At 45.3% G+C, this 15441-nt stretch overlaps 1 protein-coding gene and 1 long non-coding RNA gene across 5 annotated transcripts in view; one reads left to right on the top strand and one right to left on the bottom strand.

The window, feature by feature from the left end:
• Nucleotides 1–6: 6 nt before the first annotated feature.
• SYNM (synemin) overlaps nucleotides 7–15441 on the top strand; it is a 25064-nt gene continuing 9629 nt past the window's right edge. The window contains exons 1-2 of one of the 4 annotated variants that reach the window (XM_062638619.1): nucleotides 7–611; nucleotides 6022–6146. In XM_062638619.1, the coding sequence (XP_062494603.1) occupies nucleotides 21–611; nucleotides 6022–6146 (716 nt within the window). In that variant the 5' untranslated portion in view covers nucleotides 7–20. Of the gene's footprint in view, nucleotides 612–1279; nucleotides 1361–1929; nucleotides 1949–6021; nucleotides 6147–12952; nucleotides 15356–15441 lie in introns of those variants that run through there. The other 3 variants (XM_062638620.1, XM_062638621.1, XM_062638622.1) reach the window with 3 other exon arrangements.
• LOC134174061 (uncharacterized) overlaps nucleotides 6571–15441 on the bottom strand; it is a 24811-nt gene continuing 15940 nt past the window's right edge. Inside the window, exons 4-5 of the long non-coding RNA XR_009968483.1 lie at nucleotides 11217–11311; nucleotides 6571–7629 (exon numbers count right to left, since the gene is read on the bottom strand). This is a non-coding gene — a long non-coding RNA (uncharacterized LOC134174061). The remainder of the gene's footprint in view (nucleotides 7630–11216; nucleotides 11312–15441) is intronic.

The following is a 15441-nucleotide window of genomic DNA, read 5'->3' as shown; positions in this document are numbered from 1 at the left end:
AGGAGCTGGCCTGGCTGCGGATGCAGCTGGAGGAGCTGAGCAGGGCGAAGCTGGAAGCGGAGCTGGAGCGGGACGGGCTGCGGCGGGAGCTGGAGCAGCTGCAGCTGCTGGGCTCGGAGGTGCTGGCGATGCGGCGGCGCCTGGAGCCCGAGCTGGTCGGGCAGCAGCGGCTGCTGGAGCGGCTGCGGGGAGAGTGCATAGCTCTGGAGGAGCTGCTGCTGCAGCTGCAGGCCGAGCACGGGCACCTGGCGGAGCGGCAGCGGCGGGAGGCGGTGGAGATACGGGAGTTGCGGATGGACCTGGCCGCGCTGCCGCCGCCCTTGTCCGGGCTGAGCCTGGAGGAGCTGGAGGAGACCTACGAGATGCTGCTCAGCCAGAGCTGCCGGGAGACCCTGCTGCGCTACCAGGAGCAGCTCCAGGTGCTGCAGGAGCAGGAGGCGCAGCGGAGCCGGGAGAACCTGGAGCTGCTGCGGGAGGAGAGCCGGCAGTGCCGGCAGCACCTGGAGGACCTGCACCGCCAGGGCCGGGAGCTGTGCGGGCTCCGGGAGCGGCTGGAGCAGGAGCTGCTCGCCTTGCAGGACCGCCACGGCGCCGAGGTGGAGGAGTATCAGGTGCGTGGTCCCCTCGGGTCGGTCCCTGACCGGTGTCTCCCCGGTCCCGGGCCTGTCCCAGGCCTCTCCAGCCATGCCCGCCCCCCGCTGCTTCCCTTGGCGCTCTTCTGAAACTTCTTCCCCCCTCCCACTCGCGTTTTCCCCCCGGTTCTGGTCCCTCGTGAGACATGAACCGGATTTCCCACGACCCTGGCACTCCGATCGTGTAGGCTAGCTCCCATCCCTACTCTGATCCCCTAAATTAGCTCCCATCCCTACTCTGATCCCCTAAATTAGCTCCCATCCCCTAAATTAGCTCCCATCCCTACTCTGATCCCCTAAATTAGCTCCCATCCCTCCTGTGGGAAGTTCCTCAACCTCTGAGGGCTCCCACTCGTTCTGTGGTGGGACAGGGCTTCCATTTGCCTCCTGGAGTGCCTCAGGCTGGAAGAGCTTGTCACAGCTGAGCCCTTCTCTGGTCCCTTTGAGACCCTCTGCTCCATTTGGGAAGAGCTGTGTGCGAGGGGTGGGGATAGAAAGGGAGATGGTGACCCTGAAGGTACCTTCTTGGTCAAAGGTGCTCCCTTCCCAACCTGCCTTCTGCCAGCACCCAAGAGCTTGTGTGCGAGTGCTCCTGCTTGGGTTGGCGTGAGCATGTGGGGGACAGAGCAGTCCTGGGAGCAGGAGAACCAACTCCTCATGTGATGGGACACGAAGTGTCTCTTCTGAGACATGAGGTTGACCTGCCTGCCCTCAGAGGAGTGATCCAAGTTTTATTCCTGCTTTACACTGCTCCTGAGCCTAGAGAAAAGCTTTTGGGCCCAGCGTGGTTAAGAAAACTTCTGGTTCAAAGGAAGAGAAAACATGTAGTTATTTAAAGGCAGGACAACTTGTTTAAAGGCAGGAGGCTTGTTGCTGTGCTACAGGCAGTGAGCAGAGTGGGAATTCCTTGAAATAAAGCTTTAAAGGATGTAGGTGACAGGTATCTGCTCAAGGTGGATGACTGGAGCTGTTCAACAGAGGGTTTTAGCACCTGTAGCTGAGAATTAGCTTGCTGTCAGGATAATGTTGGGTGAACTGATCAGCAACTGCTGGCACAGCAAAATACCAGCTCATCATCCTCGGAGTGGAGAGCACGTGTTAGGTCATCCAGGCCATGGATCGATTTCCTGAGGGCAACACTTCTTTTGTTGTTAGACCTTTTAGTAACACCCTGCTGGAGCCGGGTGTTTGTGGGAGCCTGTGTGCTAATGCTGGCATTGTGTCCAGCAGCTGGGAAAGGACTGGGACCTGTTGCTCTGTGTGTCTGGGGTTAGTATGTTGCCAGATTGTTTGCAGATGCTGTGAGCTGAGGCAGGGTAGGTGTGTAAGAAGTAATCGGAAAGACTTTAACTACCTTTTTTTTTCCTCATTTTTGACAGGACAGTTCTTTCAATTCTGTATGTAAATGTTTCCTTTAGAAACCTTTAGAAGATGTTATATATAAAGTACTTGTTAATTAAATCAATCCATCAGTCAAAGCCAGGTGAAAATGTAACGAATAAAAGACACCTTTTCATTTTTTTCCTATTCTTTAAGATGTCTAAGTTTACATAAATACACATAAGCCTACTAATATTTAATGTTACTGGGATTTCCAAATTCTGTTCTCCTTGCTGCCTCTATTCAGTTTTAGGGATTTATAATGAAAATGTCACTGACTTTCAATCATCATGGCTCAAACTGAAAACCTTTAAATACGGTGTTATTTTAAGAGGAGCACTTTATATAGCTCCTATTATATATAACTCGTTACTCCATGCTGCAAGTTTTCTTTTCAAAGTCAGTTAGAATGGATGCGTGCAGATACCAAACTCTCACCTCAGCAAGGTGTTTTTATACCAGTGTGGTGTCTCTGTATCTGGTTGTATCTTTCAAGACTTTTATTCAGGAGAGCAAGTGGAGACAGAACATCCCCATTGCAGCAGTCAGGTAATTGAAATCAATGTGTGCCCTTGAACTGTCCTGCATCTCAAAAATAGATTGATATTTTGATACCAACACAACAAACTTCTATTTTACTCCCATGAGCATCTGGCCTGCTTTGGATTTTACAGGAACAATGACTTCAAATCTTAGTAATACAAAGAAAGAAGTGCTTTGATAGTCAGCCTGAAAACATGTGAGCTGTCTGATCTTTGACTATGTATCTAGATAGTATTTGCATTCTGGTGCAAGTCCTATCATAAGGTTTATAGCTTCCAAGCAGTTTCATATTCATGGTTTCTGATGAGAAAAGCCTTTTCCAGTGGCCAGTCTACTGTACATGAGAAATAAAATGCCTTTTGCTCACATCCAGGAAGAAAACTTACAGGTTATGTAGACGCAGCTGTTAGAGGTTTTGTTCTTGTGATGAAAGCTTTTTTCCCTCCCTCATTATTTCTTTTATTAGCTACAGTATGCTCAGCATGGATTTTAAACTACTCTTTAAAGAGCATCTACTTTATGCTTATTTATTGTAAGGTGTCACATAGAAATGATAGGTATGTACAGATTTAAGTCAAGTGATTGTTGTGCATTGCAGCTGCAGTGGCAATTAGATTTATTCATATTTTCCATATATCATCCAGTTGCCTTATATGTCCATCTTTGCCTCCTGCACTGCCCTTATCCTCACTAAAGCTTTCAGCAATGTTAAATAGAAATATGTATTTGGAGTTATAATTCAGCTGAAGGAGGCAAGCTGTAAATCATACATTGCTTGGAAAATTTTCACTGGCATGGATGCTAAAGGGATGAACTCAGTAGGTCTCCTGCTTCCATAATTTTAGCTGTGACAATACTTACGGAGAAACTCTGTGATCTGAGAAAGCCCTGTAGTTTTTGGATGTAAAAAGGTCATGGCTCATCCTGCTGCTTTGGAACGAGGCATGTATTATCACTAATGCGGTGGGTTTAGGATCAGCTCCTGTGGCAGTGTTGTGAGCCCCAGAGAAGAAAGGATCTTGTCAAATGAACATGTAAATATCAGTATGTCCTGTGCATTTTTTTGTACACCAGTTTCTAGCCAGCTAAGTGTAGTGTCAGTTCCTCCCTGCTGAGCCACTGAGTGAGCTATGGGATCAGTAAATAGTACCAGATGGAAAGGGCTGGAGCCTGGAATACTCTCATTATTCCCTTAGTAGGTGCAGCTTGGACAACCCAAGTAAATCCTTTTCCTCCTACTGCCCTTCTAAAATTTCCCACTGCTGCCTGGAAAGGAATATTTGAATGGTGAGAAAATCACTTCTATTCAGTTACTTAGCTCTAGCAGGGCATTGCTGGGATCTGGGAGGGCATGGGATTAATGTGGTTGAGAAGCATCTTTCCAAGAAAGTCCTGTGTGAAGCTAATGCAATTGCAACACAGGTTACCTTTGGCAAAATGAAGTTTGTTACTTTGCAGTCTCCCAAACTTCGTTGAAGTGGTTTATGTACTTTTTGGCATGCTTAGAAACAAGACTTGAGACCAATTGTCCCTCACATTGCGTTTAAGCATCAGTGGCTGGAGGGCTGGATGACTGGCTGCCTGCCATCTAGTCTATACAATGTCTGCTCCTGTTGGAATGAATTCCTTTGGAACTATTATACAGCTGGCTGGGTTCTCTAGCCCCTTATGGTAATCATTAACTCTAACTTTTGGGTTCCAAGTGCTCTCCAAATCCAGTGGGTATAACCTAGGTGGCTTTTCAAACCTGGACTACAGAACTTGGGGGTAAGGGACTCTTAACACCTTTAGGGGTTGGGCCCATAGGGATCCAGTCTTCCTTGTCAGTTGCTCCTTTTGCTTCTCCTCTGGGTTTCTCAACACCCTGTCCATTCTTGCTTGAGAGCCTTTCCCTTTTAAAAGAAGGGCCTGGCACTTTTCTTTCCTTCTCATCTTGGGATTTTCCATTGTGTCAGTTCTTGAACAGGATTGTTGCTTTAGAGCCGCTAAAGGTCAGTGGTTTGCTTGCTGCTGTGCGTGGCTGTACAGGATGTTACCTCCACTGCAGTCTGGATGAGGCTGCTGGGTGGCCGATAGTGCTTTATCAGATGTGGATATGATTTCTTCTGCCATAAAAAAGGGAGTTTTAGGTACATAGAGGAATGTGAGAAAGGTTTGTTGTGTCACAGAAAACATCAGTATAATCACTATAATTTAACAACAGCTATAAATGCAAATGAAGAAATGGATTAATATGAGTTATAAAGAGAGATATATCCACATGTATTGGAAGATACAGCCTCCAGAACAAAGTACTGCTCACAGTGTTTCAGTTAGCATCAACCTGCTGACTGAGGATTGATCTGGGTTAATAAATTCTATCCACAGTGGGGAAACTATTAAGAATGACAGTGAACAGCTAATACCAATACTTTTAGTTCTAAGTTTGTACTGAACCAGTTTCTCCTGGTTATCAGGGGAGGGCTTATTTTCTGCAGGGTGGCAATTTGCCCCTGGAGGTAACAACAGTGATTATAGCACTTGCTTTCTGTGGTGCTTTTTTCAAGAGCATGAGAGTCAATTGTCTTGGTCTAAATCGAATCTTAACGTGTTGCATTAAGTCTTCATGGCTTTTTCTGTTGTGTACAGTTATTCAGTATTTAGTATTTCAGAGTATTTCTGCTCATCAGTTCCTTTATCCATTTCCAAAACTGGTTAAGGGAAGGGGGGCAGGCGTTACCTACTATCTCATAAGTGCTACTGCTACAAGTAATTTGTGGGTGTCATGTAAACTACGCTCCTCCCATAGCTACACACACCTGTGAAGGTATGAAGTTTAGTTATCAAGGTGAAGATGAGCAATCCCTTGTACATCCTCAGAGTAGCAGTTAGGACAAAGCTGGATGGACTACAAAGCAGGTGTCCAAATACTGTGGAGAACTTGGCTCAAAGGAAGCACTGGAGGTTCATCCTTCACCTTCTAGGCACTATGAAATTCTGCAGATGGAATCCAAAACCAGATTTTGACCTACATGTCTATGGAACTGATAATACCAATAGAGAGAAATAGGCCAGGTTCCCGTGGTAAAGCAATTGCTGGAATTCCTGATATCAAATATAAACATCTATACTCTTAAAATGACAAAACGAGTCACATTAACAATCACATATAGAAATAAATGTATTCTCCTTGCGTGTATACTTGATAATTTTTGTACAGGGCATCTGAATAGGTTTTACTGAAATATGTAACTAGCTTAGTAAGGCATAAAATGAAATCTTAGCATGAAACTCTGCTTCAGTAGCCATGTATGTCAGATTGTACACGGGGAGGTCCTACCTGATTAGTTCTGGGTTTTGAAGTGATGCAACATAGTGATTTCTTGTTCTCTCAGATTACCTTTTTAAATAAAAGGTTTGTTATTAGGCATTCAAGTGTACAGATTTCTATGCTAGCTCAAGACTAAAAATCAATATTTCTGTTTAGAGGATAATCGATGCCCTTGAAGAAGAAAAGCAGTTCCTCACCGCATCAATCACAGATTACCTGAAGGACTATCAAGAACTACTGCAGGTGAAAACAGGCCTCATCCTTGAAATTGAAACCTACAGGTAAGAATTGCCGTCTCACTAAATCATCTAATCAGAAGATGATTTAAATCGCTCTTTATAGGTTTCAGGAGCCCTAGTCACTCTCTTTCCAGCATTTAGAGTATAGCTGCTCTTAGAGTCCGAGATCAAGACTCCTTGCATGTCTTGTGGTTTGTTAAACAGAGCAAATGGGCCCCTAATATGGGTTTTTAGCTTGCTGTTGGCTTGTTCTGTGACACAGGTCACTATACTATTCTGCGCTTGACTGTGATGTCTGTGAAAGGAAGATAACACCCCTTCAGAAGGCTGCTAGTACGTGTGAAGTTGTCTGAGATCTCTGCGAAAACTGTAAGAATAGTAAAATAACATTATTAGTTAGTAACACTAAGAATCGCCAGTGGGCAGAGGTGACTGTAATTTGATCATTCAAGCAAAACTATCTGTTAGTATTTCCTTCTATTCCTCTGTCCCCAGAACAACATGTTAGAGGAGACAAAACATACAGCTTAACAAATGCAGTGATATGTAAGAAACCTTCTTAGTTCTGATCAAGTTGTTATCATGTGATGTGAATTGTTGAGGCAATATTTGATTACAAGCTGAGGAGCCAGTATCCCTACATTGCAATCAATAAAACATGAGGTAGCATAGTTGCCAGCTGTCAACTTACATGGCATGTGTAATTGTTTGAATATGTTGATTAGCGTTCACCTAATTTAATTGTAGTTGTATAATTGAAAATGAGAAGCTTGAAAGAGTAGATTCTGAGTAGCTTGCTGACAAGTTGGTGAGAAAAGGATGTCTGTAGTCCATCAAAGAGAAGCAATGGTCTGTTCAAGATGCCTTGAGTATTGTGTGCAATGAGGTACAGACCAAGGCTGGCTTCTGGATGACATGAAATCACAAGCAGTATGTGGGACAAGTAATTTGCAGTCAGTTGGTGAGCAACAATACCTGGATGTTTGTTGGTGGAGTGGGATCCCTGTGATCCTTGGAAAGCCAATAGTATCTGGAGCATTACTAGTAGAAGAGAAACTGAGGAAATGGTAGCCAGCTGTGGTCCTTACTGGTGTGTGTTAATTCTGTTAACTTTGCTAAAATATACCATTCTTTTAATCCTAGCTCTGATGTTGACTTACTGTTGTCACTTAAACTTTCTCCCTTAGTTTATTCATCTGCAAAATGGGATTAGCACTTTCACAATGACAGCATTATCAGGATTGTTCTGATGATTAGTATTCATCCAGAAGTAGGCATGATAATGCCCAGTTATTTAGTTGTTTGGACACTCTCTTAGTTGATAAGTGAACCATCATCAGTGCTTCTGCTCTGTAAAACCTTGTAAGCCCATTAAATTCCAGAACTTTTCCAGAGGTCATATCACCAATTATCTGAGCACTATTGGTGTGTCTAAGGATTCCCTACCCTTCTTAATGAAAGGAGAATGAACAGTTCGGCATCAGCTCCAGCATATGTTTGTTGTCTAGTTAAGAAGCTCCTTAACCTGATCCTTAACCTGGGGCAAGGCCAGCCACAAGGCCACATAGGAAAAGGGGGTCGACTTTGCACCTCAGGACTGCCTCTGTTAAGAAAGAAAGAAGGGTCATTGTAGTAGGGGATTCCCTTCTGAGAGGAACAGAGGGCCCGATATGCAGAGTTGACCCTCATCATAGGGAAGTGTGTAGTCTGCCTGGAGCCCGGATCAGGGATATCACCAGGGCGCTCCCCAGCCTGGTGCACCCGACAGACTACTACCCGCTGCTGGTCTTCCAGACAGGTGGGGAGGAAGCTGCTTCCCGCAGTCTGAGGGGGATGAAGAAAGACTACAGGGCCTTGGGGAGGATGGTGAAAGAGTCTGGGGCTCAAGTGATCTTCTCTGCACTCCTTCCATCTTCCACTGATGATGTGGGAAGGAATGGGAAGATTCAGTTCATGAACGATTGGCTACGAGACTGGTGCTACAGGCAGGGCTTTGGATTCTTTGATAATGGCTGGTTTTATAGGGCACCAGTCTGGACAATGTCAAGTGAGAAAGGTTTGTCTCACAGAGGCAAAAGGATGCTGGGGCACGAATTAGCAGGGCTCATTTGGAGAGCTTTAAACTAGATTCGAAGGGGGATGGGGTTGTTGCTGGGCTTGCCCCAGTGGGGCAGCGCTCCAGAATTAATGAAGACTGGGAGGCCTCCTATAATCCTAGGGTGAAGTCGGTGTGCTCAGCTCGCTCCCTGAAATGTCTGTACACCAATGCGCGCAGCATGGGAAATAAACAGGAGGAGTTGGAAACCTGTGTTAAGTCAGGAGACTATGATCTGGTGGCAATTACAGAGACGTGGTGGGACAGCTCACATGACTGGAATATAGTCATGGAGGGCTATGTCCTTTTCAGGAAAGACAGGCCAGCCAGGAGGGGTGGTGGGGTCGCTCTTTATGTGCGGGAGGAACTACAATGCACCGAGTTCTGTCTGGGGACAGATGATGAGCGAGTTGAGAGTCTGTGGGTGAGAATTAAGGGGCAGGCTGGCAGGGGGGATACTGTTGTAGGTGTCTGTTACAGACCACCAGATCAGGGTGAGGAAGTTGACGAGGCCTTCTACAGGCAGCTGAGAGAGGCCTCACAGTCACAGGCCGTGGTCGTCATGGGGGATTTTAACTTCCCTGATGTTTGCTGGAAGGACCACTCGGCAACCCAGCCGCAGTCCAGGAGGTTCCTCCAGTGTATGGATGATAACTTCCTCCTGCAAATGGTGGATGAGCCGACCAGGAGAGGAGCACTGCTGGATCTCATCCTCACTAACAAGGAGGGTCTGGTTGAAGCAGTAAGGGTAGAGGGCTGCCTTGGTTGCAGCGACCACGAGATGGTGAAGTTCAGGATCCTGTGTGGCAGGACTAGTAGAATACCAAGTAGAATTGCAACCCTGGACTTTAGCAGGGCAAACTTTGGCCTTTTCAAGCAATTGCTAGGGAAAATCCCATGGGCAAGGCTGCTTGAAGGAAAAGGGGCCCAAGATAGTTGGTTGACATTCAAGGACTGCTTTTTCCGTGCTCAAGATAGGAGCATCCCGACACGTAGGAAGTCAAGGAAGAGGGCCAAGAGACCTGTGTGGCTAAATAGGGAATTGCTGGGTATGCTCAAGTGGAAGAGGAGAGTTTACAGGTCATGGAAGGAGGGGCTGGCCACTTGGGAGGAATATAAGGCTGCTGCTAGGGGATGTAGGAAGGCAGCTAGGAGGACTAAGGCTTCCTTAGAATTAAACCTGGCAAGAAGGGTCAAGGACAGCAAAAAGAGCTTTTTCAAGTACATGGCAGACAAAACTAACACCAGAGGCAATGTAGGCCCACTGATGAACGGGATGGGTGCCCTGGTGACAGAAGATGCAGAGATGGCAGAGTTACTGAATGCCTTCTTTGTCTCTGTCTACTCTGCTGCAGGCAGTCCTGAAGAGCCCTGTACCCCTGAGACCTTAGATGAAGTCAGGTCGACCGAGCGACTTGCCTTAGTCGATGAGGAATGGGTTAGAGATCAGTTGAGCAATCTGGACGTCCATAAATCCATGGGTCCAGATGGGATGCACCCGCGGGTGCTGAGGGAACTGGCGGAAGTCATTGCTAGACCACTCGCCATCATCTTTACCAAGTCCTGGGAAACGGGAGAGGTGCCTGAGGACTGGAGGAAGGCAAATGTCACTCCGGTCTTCAAAAAGGGCAAGAAGGAGGACCCGGGTAACTATAGACCGGTCAGCCTCACCTCCATCCCTGGGAAAGTGATGGAACACCTTGTCCTTGGTGCCATCTTAAAGCATGTCAAGGATAAGAGGGTTATGAGGGGCAGTCAACATGGCTTCACCAGGGGGAAATCATGTTTGACCAATCTCTTAGCCTTTTATGAGGAAATAACACGGTGGATGGATGATGGCAGAGCGGTGGATGTGGTCTACCTTGACTTCAGCAAAGCCTTTGACACAGTCTCCCACAGCATCCTCACGGCTAAATTGAGGAAGTGTGGACTGGATGACCAGGTAGTGAGGTGGACTGCGAACTGGCTGAAGGAGAGAAGCCAGAGAGTTGTAGTTTATGGGGCTGAGTCTAGTTGGAGGCCTGTAACTAGTGGAGTGCCTCAAGGGTCAGTACTGGGACCGGTATTATTTAATATATTCATCAATGATTTAGATGAGGGAATTGAGTGTACTATCAGCAAGTTTGCTGATGACACTAAGCTGGGAGGAGTGGCTGACACGCCAGAAGGCTGTGCTGCCATCCAGCGAGACCTGGACAGGCTGGAGAGTTGGGCAGGGAATAACGGGATGAAATATAACAAGGGAAAGTGTAGAGTCCTGCATCTGGGCAGGAACAACCCCAGGTTCCAGTATAGGTTGGGGAACGACCTGCTAGAGAGCAGTGTAGGGGAGAGGGACCTGGGGGTCCTAGTGGACGACAGGATGACCATGAGCCAACACTGTGCTCTTGTGGCTAAGAAGGCCAATGGCATCCTGGGATGTATTAGAAGGGCGGTGGTTAGTAGGTCGAGAGAGGTCCTCCTTCCCCTCTACTCTGCCCTGGTGAGACCCCATCTGGAATATTGTGTCCAGTTCTGGGCCCCTCAGTTCAAGAAGGACAGGGAGCTGCTGGAGAGAGTCCAGCGCAGGGCAACCAAGATGATTAAGGGAGTGGAGCATCTCCCTTATGAGGAAAGACTGAGGGAGCTGGGTCTTTATAGTTTAGAGAAGAGGAGACTGAGGGGTGACCTTATAAGTGTCTATAAATATATAAAGGGGGAGTGTCACGAGGATGGAGCCAGGCTCTACTCAGTGGCAAACAATGATAGGACAAGGGGTAATGGGTGCAAACTGGAACACAAGAGGTTCCACTTAAACTTGAGAAGGAACTTCTTCTCAGTGAGGGTGACGGAACACTGGAACAGGCTGCCCAGGGAGGTTGTGGAGTCTCCTTCCCTGGAGACATTCAAAGCCCGCCTGGACACATTCCTGTGTAACGTTATCTAGGTGTTCCTGCTCTGGCAGGGGGATTGGACTAGATGATCTTTTGAGGTCCCTTCCAATCTCCAGCATACTGTGATACTGTGATACTGTGAACCTGTAGGGTTTCTTCAGCTGATTGTAGTGAATGCCACTTGTATCACTGATTGGGTTGGCAAGGCAGACTTCGGTGGACAAATGAGCACCTATCTACTGAAAAAGATGAAAACAGAGAAATGAGTCTTGCTAAGATCAGAGAACATGCTATCTAATGCCTGCAAACAAAGTGATTTTTGAAATACCAGAAGCTAAAAAGGGATTGGTTTGTGTTTTTACGCTTATGGAGTTTTGCCATATCTTCTCTTCTTATTCTCCCTACTGTATGCCTTCATCAGCACTGTTGTGGAGGGAGCCAGTATGGATCCAGTTAGTAAGCTGTCTAGCAAGAGAATTCCAGACTGCTCATCTATGTACTTTTTCACATCCTGTTCCTCTCACAGGTCTTTTTATCTGTGATAACCAGGGCATGTGATACCAGATCCAGGTTGTTTTCATGAAGGATGCTGGCATACACCCTTGCTTATGCATATTGAAAACAAAAGGCACCTGTTCACACTTAGTTCAACATCCTGAACTTTTCACTGAGGGGTTTCCATGAGGGCCTTGGCACCAATTTTTGTCCTGGCATTATAGGTTAAGGGTGTGGTATCTGGTCTACTTCTTGGGGCTCTCTTTGTACCTCCCACCCTGTATTTTCTCTTTGTTTTACAACTACAGATTTGGTTTTAAAGCCAGTTCTTTCCATTAGTCAACACTGCTCCTGGACTGGCAAGAGGGATCATTGTTGCAAGGAACACCCTTCCTCAAAGACCACATGTACTTCCTCTCTGAACCTGCTCACCCTTCCTGCTCTGGGACCTGAGGCTCTCTGATATATATGATATATATGTCATATGATATATATGTCTTAAGTGGCTTTATGAAGTCGTATCTCCTGGGAATCTTCATTCCCAATCCTTTTTCACCAGTGTTGAAGTAAATATTTATGTCTTGCAGTTTTGTTCTGTGTTCTTGGAACCCAGCAAAACTGCAACTACGTAGGCTATTCTGAAGTTTTATTTCCAGAGGGAAGTGGTGAATGAATCACTGTGCAAGACTCTTAGTTCTAAAAGCACATAGAAAAATCTGCCTAGGATCGTAATTACTAACAAGCCTTTCTCCTCAGCTATCAGAAGCTTCTTCTCTTCAAACAGCAGAGGCTGCCCAGAGCTTCTGCCATACGTTAAGTAGTTTTTCTGCATCCTCTAAAATATGGTATTATTGAAGGGTGAAAGATTTTACTTTGAACTCCTAGAGCCATGCCAGTGTTCTGTTCTAGGTTACCACCCTGCATTTTGAGGCCGGGAAGGCTACAAAGCTTTTTGTTTGTTTTGTCTTTTTGCCTGGTCATTGTCAGGATCTCTCAATACACTTGCCAGGAACACCCTGCAATCCTCCTTCAGTTGGTTTACAACTTGTACAATTCAATATGTCCCATTCCTGGATTTATTTTGAGACCATTCTGAGTTTTCCACACCCAGGGAATTTAACATGCAGGCAGTTACTTGCTGTTCTTCATAGAGTCCTTGTCCTCCCATCTTGAGATGGAAAAAAGATGTGGAATGGTCTTGGCCTCTAAAAATTCCACTTCCTGGAGGGCTGTTTTTTGGTACCTCCTTACCAAATCCCCACGATAGAGAGGATGCATTTTTATAACCTGCTGGCTAACAGTCTGTCTGAGATTGTGGGTTTCTGCAGTTGAAACAAAGTCACTGCTGTTGTCTAATGACCATGATAACATTTGCACTGCATCCTTATAACTTCTTCCCCACCCATACCAGTTTATTTCATCCACCTGCTTTCATGGACTGGTTATTTCTGTTGTCATCCAGCACACTGAGGGCTTCAGCCTGGCAAGCACGTCACTGCTAACTTTAGATAAGTGACGTTAATGATAAGATGAGCTAAAGGTGTAGTTGGAACTGGCAACACTTGCACACATTGTGTTAACACTTGGTTTATGTCATTTGGGATCCAATTTCCAGGAAGTAGCTGATCTGGTTATTTTTTAGAAGTGCTGCTCGGAGGAATGTTTTTTGTCACTACTGTGAATTCTGAAGGGTTAATGGAGTTGAAAGTAACACCTTGTTTTTCAGGCAGTTTAAGTTTAAAAGCACTCCTCATCACAAAGAGGTTATAGTTTAAATGAGTAGTATTAGGAAAGGATGTAAATGAACAGAGAAGCAAAATTACTTGTGTGAACTGAAGCTATGGTCAAGCTGAGGAAGATAACCAGAGTTTACTGGCTTCCAGGCCAGTGCTCAGTACATTACAGTTTATTAAGCCAAAGTCAGTTTAACATTTTCTTGCTTATCTGATAAGCCTGAGGGCATGCATATTTACACGGATTTACTGTTTGGTTTTATAGATATTTCATGAAGCTTTGCCTTTCATTTTCAAGTACATTGTATTTTCAGTAGTAATATTTCAGATCCAGCTTTTCTGTTTGCTGTTGCCCTTTGCCATATACAGTTACCTCTTGGAGCTTATTTTTAGTGACTTCATACGTTGCTGCAGCAACTGAACAACTGTTGTTTTAACAGCAGCCAGAAATCCTTAGTCAAACTACCCACATTCCTGGTTTCCTTCGTCATGGTTAACCCTTTCTTTACCAGCATCTTGATATGTTTTGCAGCGTCACCACCAGCTTCTTCAGAGGATCTCTGTTGGAGCTGTTAGTTTGGCACTCAGTAGCTTCATCAGATCAGACGTTTGGTCTGGGAAACATTGTCTGTATGTGGTGAAGTCATCTAATTCCTATAAAGCCTCTCTTAATATGGAGGAAGATAAATTGCTTTTACTTTGGTTTTTTTTTTTTTGACTAACAAAATAGAAGTAAAGGTGTCCATTTGAGCCTGTTTTAAGGGGGAAAGTGATCTGTAAATATGTTAGGTAATTCTAATCTGGCTTTTCTTCTGAATTCAGGCGAATCCATGATTGCAAAGAACCTTACTAATATTTTGCTGATGTAGCATTATCCTACTGAATCTAGAGGCAGTCAAAACCCAAGAGGCATTAAGTGTACAAAGTGATCAGCCACGTGAAGTGTGAAGCCTACAGCTGACATTTGAAGTGCCTACTTTGTTAATTTTGACAGAAATGCCCAGCAAATGTGTTTTATACCACAATCCTAAATTGCTCTCAACTCCTCCCCCCCCACCCCAGGAGTCAGAAGCCTTGGCTATCATAATCTTCCAGCTTTACTCATGACAACTTTAATGCTGCAGCTGTATGTTATCAGTGCAGAACATCTGGCATTTCCAAGACTGGAAATGATGAAATGAGTACCTCACTAGTTGAAGTGAATATGAAAACACCAAAGTTTCTGTACTGATTATAGTGTTCCGTTGTGTATTGAAAGAGTCTGCCATAGAATTTCTAGGCTGTTGCACCAGAATGCTGCAGTTGAGCACCCTTCTTGGGGGGAATAATGTAGCTTGAGGCCCTGCAAAAGCATATGGACAGCAGGAGGGAAGGAAAGCACAGAAAGACTTCCAGAGAAATTATCAGGAATTCTGGGTCTCAGTCTTATGGAGAGCCATTGCTAAGCTTGTAGGACTGAATAAGATCACCCTAATACTTGCTTTTTGTATTTGGTACATGGAAGAAGCCAGCAATTTTGTTTAGGTTTTTTTAGAGCAGTTGAGTAATTTTAGGGAATGCACTTATTCTTTTTCCGTCCCAGGAGGACAGAAGTATGCTGTGTGCCTATTGGAATATTCTTAGTGCAAAGCAATTGCTCCTGGAAGTATTTTGCCCCACAGTTGTGCTAATTTCTGTGGGAAATGCACATATGGAGTCCTTTCCACCACTGCAGAAAGGACAACATGTAGTGCAGTAACCTTATTCAGGAATAGGATAAGCTTGTGGCTGCTGTTAGATGGGTCTTGAGGAAGTATGCTCCTTGTACATCCATGCTATATCAGGAAGAGATTTTGGCATAAAGAAAGGATAGCCAGTGTTCTCTTGCTATCAGCTGGGTACCATGTCTCCAAGGACAGCTAATGTGTATTACCAGCATAGAAAAAGCAACTCAAAGAGTTTCCATTCTGTATGTCAATACACCAAGAACAGTAGTAGACAAAATGATGAAGAGCATTATTAACAGTTGTTGCCTGCTTCTGCTGTTTGTAGCAATATAATTTCCAGAAGGTAAAGGTAAGCAAACTGGTGTCCTGTCCATTTCTGAGCAATTGCTGCTGAGCTACCATGATGCCTTGGTTGGTCAACAAGAGGAAGCCTTA

The sequence above is a fragment of the Pezoporus occidentalis genome, unplaced genomic scaffold (assembly GCF_034315485.1).
Source record: "Pezoporus occidentalis ecotype Australia unplaced genomic scaffold, CSIRO_AGI_Poc_V1 ctg578, whole genome shotgun sequence".
Taxonomy (NCBI): Eukaryota; Metazoa; Chordata; class Aves; order Psittaciformes; family Psittacidae; genus Pezoporus; species Pezoporus occidentalis.
The sequence above is the reverse complement of the archived record's forward strand: the minus strand, read 5'-3'. Positions and strand labels throughout refer to the sequence as shown.